General features: G+C 32.6%; 1 protein-coding gene across 1 annotated transcript; it reads left to right on the forward strand.

Annotated features, from left to right (window-relative positions):
• Positions 1 to 3,838: 3,838 nt before the first annotated feature.
• Positions 3,839 to 7,070, forward strand: LOC127839134 (low affinity immunoglobulin epsilon Fc receptor-like). The gene is made up of 2 exons (XM_052367336.1): positions 3,839 to 4,204; positions 5,468 to 7,070. The coding sequence occupies exons 1-2, from the start codon at positions 3,914 to 3,916 to the stop codon at positions 5,861 to 5,863; spliced, it is 687 nt and encodes a 228-aa protein (XP_052223296.1). The 5' UTR covers positions 3,839 to 3,913; the 3' UTR covers positions 5,864 to 7,070.
• The last annotated feature ends 1,597 nt before the right edge of the window (positions 7,071 to 8,667 follow it).

Here is an 8,667-nt window from a genome sequence, read left to right on the forward strand (position 1 = left end):
GTTGTTTATGGTGCTAGAGCTTCAGTATCGGAATATTCAAACAATGTTTTACTGGGGATTTATATTTAAAACAAAACATGAAAAAATATTTATAATAAAATTACGAAAATAATAATACACAGTTGAGTTAATAATTATGCACTTGCGGTCATTGTGTTAGCGGTCATTTTGACACTATGTTGTATTTCTCTGTCACGTTATATGCTAAAATAATTTTTTATTATCTAAATGTGTTATTTGACCCCCGAAACCTAAGTATAGACACTAAAATATTGCAATTTGAGTGAACAGTCACAGAGTTATCATAATTAATAGGTTTCGGTGGCCATCTTGGACGCCATCTTGAAAAAAAACAACTTTCCAGAGGTCCAATTTTGGTAAACTTTTGATATGTTATAAAAGGCATCTTTCCCTATCAGAATCAGGTAAACTACCTTTTGTAGCAATTTGTTGGTGGTTGGGTGTTTTTTATTCATATTTTCACCCGACTATTATATGAAGTCATATGTTGGAAAAATAATTAATTACAGTTTCAGAATAGATCCGTCCGTTTGTTTGTCTGTAATGTATGTGAATCACGTTTATGTCTTGCAACACAATAACGTAACGTGAGTGATGCAAATACATAAATATATCTAATAAGAAACGGGGTACTTTTTATGCAACGTTGACTGCAACTGTGGGGAGCCCACTTATTAAAATGTTATAGCTATAAAAACATTTAAAATGTATTCGATGCGTTAAACCATTTTAAATATGTATCTATATGTTAATACTTGGAAAACATGAGACCAAGTTTACTGGAGAGTTATAAGATAAATCAACATATACACATATTTTCGTTTTCATCTTAAACAATAGTATCAAGATACCATCAAACTATGCGCTGCACACATGGTTAAGAAGATTTCGCATCATAATTGCGTGTAATAAAATAATAAAATTCATATTATAAAAATATTTTGAGAACAAATACTCTCTAACAAAACATGGAAAAAAAATGTCCTACTTAATAACGAAAAGTGAAACCGCGATCAGTTTCATTACGAAATCAATGTGTTGATTTTAATATGCATTTGTAAACAATTCGCGCGGCAACTGTTTATTTACGTTTTAATCGTTTGGCTCTTTTTCTGAGCACGACATTTTAATAGTGAAATGGCAATTAAATGACAATACTTGTTGTGTATGCCGTATTTGATTTTTATAGTTTAAGTTAGTTTATGGATTGTTACTATGATTGAAATAAATCCCTGTTTATTTGCATAAAAGACTTTCGCTTCGAGTGCGTCGATTTTTGTCTACAAAATTAAGCAAACAAGTACGTTTTTCTTTATTAATTCGATTTTCTGGTATTCACAATGGCACGCTTAGTTTTTAGCTATGCTGATTTCGGAGAAAACCCGAGGTATTGTCATAGCCAGCTCGTTGTCCGGCGTCTGCCGTCCGCCGTCCGCGTCGTGCTAATTATTGTATTTGTACCCAACGTGGAATCCATGGAAATAACGTGTCCCATTAAGCTGCTATTGGATTTGTGTGAATTAAGCATTGATATTTTTAAACTATCGACAAATACTGTTTGAATCAAATCCATTGATTGAATATACGACATGGTTTGCTGGTTAACTTTATAATGCCAGTATAAACTTGAAATATATATTTTATTCTCCTCTGCAAGTGGTTTTGGTGTTTTCCTATGTCACATGAAACGCATGTTCGAACTTCGTACTTTGCATTTTCTGATATTTTATTTAAAAATAAAATCAATGTAGGACTTAAGAAAATGAAAACAAGCAATTGTGAATAGTGTAAGTGAATATCAATTATAATCCGATATTTAAACCAAAGAATAAAGTATAGTTGTTAAATAACGTAGCCAAAACTACCGGTTTATTTAGACAGAGGCAACATATTAGTGTAAACCTATTTATTTTAGCTCGATTGCATCGAAAGCCTTAGGCTTATATAAACGCTTTCTTGACCGTTTCCTGGGCCTAGAATCAGATATTGGTGTCTTTGTGGGAGATCTTAAGAATGCTCCCACGGTTGGGATCGAACCCGTGACATCCCGGTCGCTAGGCGGACTCCAGATCCATTACACCACTGCGACCTTGAAAAGTTTAATTGACAATCAAAATATTAACACAAAATTGCTGTTCTAAGCTCCACTCAGTTAAATATTTACAATAGTTAAACTGTTTATGGTCATATTTAACTTAGTATCACATTTAAGCTCAAGCATAAACGCGTTTTAATATGTAAACCAATACAAAGATAAGTTCATAGGAACAGTCTTAAAAGGTTACTTAACAAACGCAACGATTAAACACAAGGGGCATGGGTGATGTTTAAACTGGAAAAAAACATCGTTATTAGACTTTCACCATAAGCTGTGGTAAATATGTACACACCTCGGTCTATTTACAATATGGTGCGGCGTAGTGATATGTTTAGTACGGCTCATTGTTTTAAGCATGGTGCGGCATATATTTATGCGAAATTAAAAAACAAACCTACATGTGTCTGTTATGTTTTTTTCCGTTGCACGACTTGAAGAGTTACATAAATGCTTCTGGTTGATAATGTACTTATAAAATACCATGCGATCAGATATCGACTTAGTTTTCGTTTATATCCGTATTTAGATATAGTTTATGGTATTGACTCGGTAAGCTTGGTTGTTTACGCAATTAAATTTGAGATAATGTTTACCACATGAATACATACACATGAATGAGAGGGATTATGTAACCTAGTATTAATTATATTCCAGAAGATCACATCCTTTCGAGGTCAAAAGCGATTTCCTTTGAAAGCTGACTGTTGTGTAAGTAAATCAATTTTTAATTTCCTCATTTGTGCGCCCGGTTTAGAACGCACTTTTTGTAAAATATATTCGAAGTGCATGATTGACCACAGCCTGGAAGCCTTAACCCACATGTTAAAGTTCCCAATGTAGTTATTCTTGACTCCAGCACTTTAAATTTGATTGGTCTAATATATTATTACACGAAATGGTAGTATGAGTATTTATTAATTTGATTATTTTAAATTCCACTAAATTATCTACCAAACGTATTAACATGGAGTGAATGATCATTTCATTATACAGGTGTAATAATACAGTGACATGCAAAAATCGTTAAAATATATTTTAATCATTACTTCGTTTTTCAATTGAAAAGTAAAACTAGCAGTTTGCAAATATGATCGAATGTTTAAGTGTAATGAACTGAGAATTATGAAATTGTTTCTAAATTGATTTTTTTAATACATGTTCTCTATTAACACCATAACCTAATTTATTGACAATACACGCTGAGACAAATTGCACACATGTACTTGATAAGTTATGAACCCTTTTATTTTTTAATATTTATCATACGATATAAAGATGTTATATTTTATTCGCTTACAATCAAGTAGTTCAAATATAAACTTCAGGTTAATGTTTTATCTAAATGATATTAAATGGTTTATGACATAAAGACAGCGCATGGTATTCAGTCGTTGCACTGTCATCTGCCTGCGATTATTTTTCTGGTTAATTGAACGAATGACAAGACATATACATTAAACAAGAACTCACAGTAAATAACATAAGTGAAGTGAATGTTATATTGGGACACCACGATTGATTACGGCCAATATGTTAAAGTGTCAATCTAATGGCTCTCAATAAGCGCACTTTCAACCGTAACGTCTCATGCTGGTACCAATCTATATTATCTATGAACACTTCCCAATCGCATCCTTTTAATCCCTGGTGTTTAAAACAGTTAATCACATAAAGGAAGTCGGCTTAATTGCGTTTGCTTAGTTCTATAAAGTGCTGGAGTGGCTTTTAATTTAAATGCGATTTGGTTAGACTTCAGAGACGGAGCTGCAGTGTCGTACATGCCGTTATTCAAGAATGATACACCTTTATATTAAAACGATTTGCGTGGTGTTACTGGCGTTTCTATCACGATCACTTAGTGCAGTTTTCCATAAACTTGATTCAAATGGTGAGCCCGGTTTTAATAAAGTTTCTAAATCTCTCGTGGTTGAAAATGAATTGCTATGCTCAAGAGCGTGCGTCAAGACTGCCGAGTGTGACATTATTGCATTCAACACAGTAAATCACACGTGCATAATTGGTAGCAATACCACGGAGATAACGTTTACACCTTCGTCGATAGGAACGGCTTGGCGCGTTTATGAGGTAGGTGCTTGATGACTTGTCACTACTGCGACAACTATTAATACAACTACTTCTGCTACTGTTACAACTACTACTTTTAAATACTACAACTACTTATTCTTTCTTAAACTAGTATATATGTTGCTACAGCTTCTACGGCTCCTGCTGTGAGTATTTTCATTTTAAAAACAGCGTCTCTATCAGTTTTTTATACTATACGTTTGAAAACAAATACGCATAAGAAATATAAATTACCCTAAATACACACACACTGATATTTTAGCTGCATCAGTACTAGAAAAATCACAGTATAACATGACTTAAACTTAGTAAAGTAACATAGACAAACGCTGTATACCGTTTCCCTACCAAGAAAGTTGTTGTTTAAACAAAAATCAATACAGGTAATATATTAAGGACATGATCAAATACGAATTTGAGGTCCTGTACATAAAGTATTGCATGCAGTGGTTGAAATGAGCCTGCTCAAAGAAGTCAATTAAACATATTTAACACTCAAAATTTGTTTTGAGATGCATGTAAGAAAAATCAAAATCGGTTAACAGCATCATTACAAGATTATATACCACACAAGTCGTATGCAAAAGTTTTATCAATCTACTCCAGGTGAAACATGTAGTTAGACATATTCTTTTTTCTGAAAATGTTTATATTATAAAAACGGTTTAGTAAATACCCGATTCGTATCGAATTTACCCTTGTTATTACAATAACAAACTTAAAACATGTATTGGGAAGATGCCCAAACTTAACTGACGGAAGTACGCATACCGTATTTGTTCTGACATTTCGTTTATGACTTTAACTTACACAGTAAACCAGCCGTACACGAAATAACTAAGAAAGTGATAATATAGTGGTATTTTTCTTATTACGTACTTATTTGGTCGTTTTGTAATGAAATAACTGCTCGTGTAAAATGGTATATTATGTGCTTTGTTATATACGATTTCGGTAAATGCTTAGAAACATTTATTAACTAGACTGATTTTATTATTCTGTGTCTAATGGGATATCTTTAAAATCTGATTAAAAACAAAACGTTATTGGGTATAATAAGCCTAGCGAATAACATGTTCGACAAAACTTATCGGTAAATTAAAAATTATTTCCAAAACTCTTAATCAAGCGTTTATCTTTTTATTTTTTCAATGTCGCGTTTGTTATTAAGTTCAATCAATAATCAATTGCTGAAATAAAATAATTGCTTGTTTTAACTAGATATTATTTTCGTATCATGAAAGTCTATGCCTGTATTTTCAGCTGCAGTGTGACCCACCGATGGTAAAATACAGGCACTCATGCTACTACAGATCCAAAATCGGTCGTCAGTGGTTACCGTCCAAGTTGGAATGCGAGGCTATGGGAGCACATCTTCTCGTGGTAACCGATACAGAAGAAAATGATTTCATATACAATGTTCTCTTTAGAGACGAGCCGAATTTCGAAATTTTTACCGGGGGATTTCGACTTATGGAAGAGTCGACTTATCAGTGGATTACCGGGGAGCCTTGGACATTTGCCAACTGGAATCCACTGGAGCCGTCGCTAGCGGTATGGGACACAGGGGAATCAGAAGAATGCGTGTGTATCACAGGCCAGTGGAACTGGACCGACATTCCATGTAACCAGACTCGGATGTTTGTCTGTGAATTTTAAGTACTATGTATTCAGAATAAAAAACAACAGCAACAGTTCATGCATAACATTAGTTTATGCATTTGAAATGTACTTGGGTAAACAAACGCAGAAAATGTATTAGTCTTCGAAGTTTGCATTTTTTAATTACCGTAGGGTTTGTAACGCTACACTGTAAAGTACTTTGGTACAAGTTGCACACTCCCTCACTTAAAAGAAAACGACAGTTAAACAGGCGTAACTGATTTAAATACCACTTAGAGTTCAGCGTGGTTAAGTCGATTAGAACATTAAGTTGAAAAGGCTTACCAATATACGATGTTCGTATTTACAAACTCGGTAATTTTCACCAGACATAATTGCTTACGAAAGAAAATATATATATCATTGGACGTTTTCACTAAATAATAATACATGTTTTTGTTCGGAAAAAACAAAAGTAATTATTCGAGTCTTGCCTTTTTAAAGTCTTTGAATTCCGACTTCACTAATGTATTCATCATAGAATGTTTGGTTCTCTGAATTTAAAATCGATAAAAAACAGCAATATCAGAATGAATATCCGTGTCGACGTTTTATTAGATAAATTTTTAGTATTTATTATAACGGGGGTTGATTAGCAGAAAAGTTTCGATTTCAAAATATTTAATTTTGTCTCTTTACAAATCTTCAAACATAAACAATTGGAAAAAAACTCGGTTCTATCCTCTGAATGTTATCGTTGGATGTCTGCATGGTTTTACACGTTTAAAATGTGTTGTTTTCAAATAATATTTTCTTTGTGATCCATGGTGGTTATTAATACAAGAATACATTCACAACAAATTAAAAGACGATTTAAACGGCGATCAGGTGGAGCGGTTAATTTAAAGTATCGGCGTCATATCTGCATTTCAAACTTGCAGAACCTAAACCCAAGTGCAGAATGTTTGCGATGTTTTGTTTTAAAACAACAACGATACTACGAACGCATTTAATTCTCTTAATCTAACCTGGAGTAGTAATATGGACTTTGTTTCTGCCACGTAAAATAATTAAAAGATGTTCATGCAAAAGCAGTATGAAAAGGAAAAAAATATTTCTGCACACTTTCGTAACAAAAACAATGTTTCTTCAATTATATTGGTATATAAACCAATATTTTCAAACAAACAAAGCAAACCGTAAACAGGCTGCCATTGTTGACTGGCATAAGAAGGATTTATGTACATTGATATTGTAAGTATTTGTCTGCGACCCTTTTTTGTTAAATAATTAATCTCGCGAATGGTGACCATATCTACATAACTTCTAGAATACGAAAGATTGTATAAGTTAAACAGGTCATGTCCTCCATTTTGACTTTGAACAACGAGCAAAGAAATAACTCATTCAACACGACAATAACATTGTATAGTTTGAACAACATTTATTTTTAAATGTGCAAAGAAAGAACGACTTCGCAAATATTATAGCTGCTTTTCACTAAAGTTTTATCACGGTCATTTTTTTTGTACCTTTTTTAACTCTAGTTATTTTTATCAGATGAACTATATGTGTACGCCTGCATTGAGTTATTGATATTTTACTTTAATTGTGTTTTCAAACTTTTTTTTCTAAGATTTCTAAATTGGTATCGTAAACTAATCAAGGTAGCTTCCAATGGTAATTTGTAATCAGTCTTTATTGGCCTAGTAGTGTAGTTTGATTAATGTTTACTTTCAGTTACAAGTATTTTGTGCATTCGTGCAAAATGTGTAATCTGAATCTGTACCGTCGAGTAATAAAGAGGAGGCTTCAGCAAATTGCGATAGTATGAATTGTATGTCATTCATGGTGTTCTTTTCATGTTTTTGCGTTCAAAAATATTGATAACGATCATTTCGGCCCATGAAATACAAATGTAGGCGCTCATCAGTTACATGGATTACAACCCATGTCTTTACAGAAGAACTATTAAAAAAAATTGTTTAAGAAAATTAATTGTACCTCACAAGACTGTTTATAATGAAAAAAATGTTCGAGGTTTAAACATTTGATCGATGTTTCTATAAATTAAAAAGACAAAGTATCGAATACCGTTTCCATATTATCATATTGCATATGATATTTTTGATATTTTATTAATTGTATCCATTGTGAAATGTAGCTACTTTGTACTATTTGTCGTCGTTAATGCATTAATTGCCACTATTTTACATTTATATTGAACTGTTTGCGTACATTTACTATAATTACACTATCAATATTTAGTGAGTAAGATTGCATTATAAAAGTTGTGTTTGTTTGTGTTTTTTTTAGAAACATCATATATAACGTATATTGTAATGTCTTCTAACATTAACTAGATGTTTCTTTATTTGTTGTTCAATCGAAGGGAGACATAACATTATTTCAATCGAATTATCTTCTCGACAAAAATAGTTTTGCCGCATATTTCATTAACAGCTTTGAAGGAAAAATCAATATTGTGACAGTAAGCAATATCGCCGACATTGTGATACAAACAAACATTAAAATGTCAACATTCCATCGCTATATGCCGTCAATAGCGTTTCGATGAAGCATTAAAACAGTAGACAACACATTACTGATATTGTTTGTCACGTAATTAAACGGAATATTTAGGACCAGGTACAATAATTATTTTGTGGAAACCGGTAATACGGGGTTAGAAACACATTTATTAAAAAAAACGAACTTCAACAAATTAGCCAACATTGTGTACATTGAGCGATTTCGAGACATGCATTTTACTTTCAAACTGTCCATTCATTTCAAGTTTATCACCGTAAATTGGTAACGCCTCTGTGTTATCCTGACAAAATGCGCACTAAGAGCACATT

This window comes from Dreissena polymorpha, chromosome 7 (assembly GCF_020536995.1).
Source record: "Dreissena polymorpha isolate Duluth1 chromosome 7, UMN_Dpol_1.0, whole genome shotgun sequence".
In the NCBI taxonomy this organism is placed as follows: domain Eukaryota; kingdom Metazoa; phylum Mollusca; class Bivalvia; order Myida; family Dreissenidae; genus Dreissena; species Dreissena polymorpha.

Excerpts from the sequence above, each read along its gene's own strand:
- LOC127839134 (XM_052367336.1), top strand. The coding sequence starts at position 3,914 with ATGATACACCTTTATATTAAAACGATTTGCGTGGTGTTACTGGCGTTT. Across the intron at positions 4,205-5,467 it reads CGGCTTGGCGCGTTTATGAG|CTGCAGTGTGACCCACCGAT; the intron begins GTAGGTGCTTGA and ends CTGTATTTTCAG.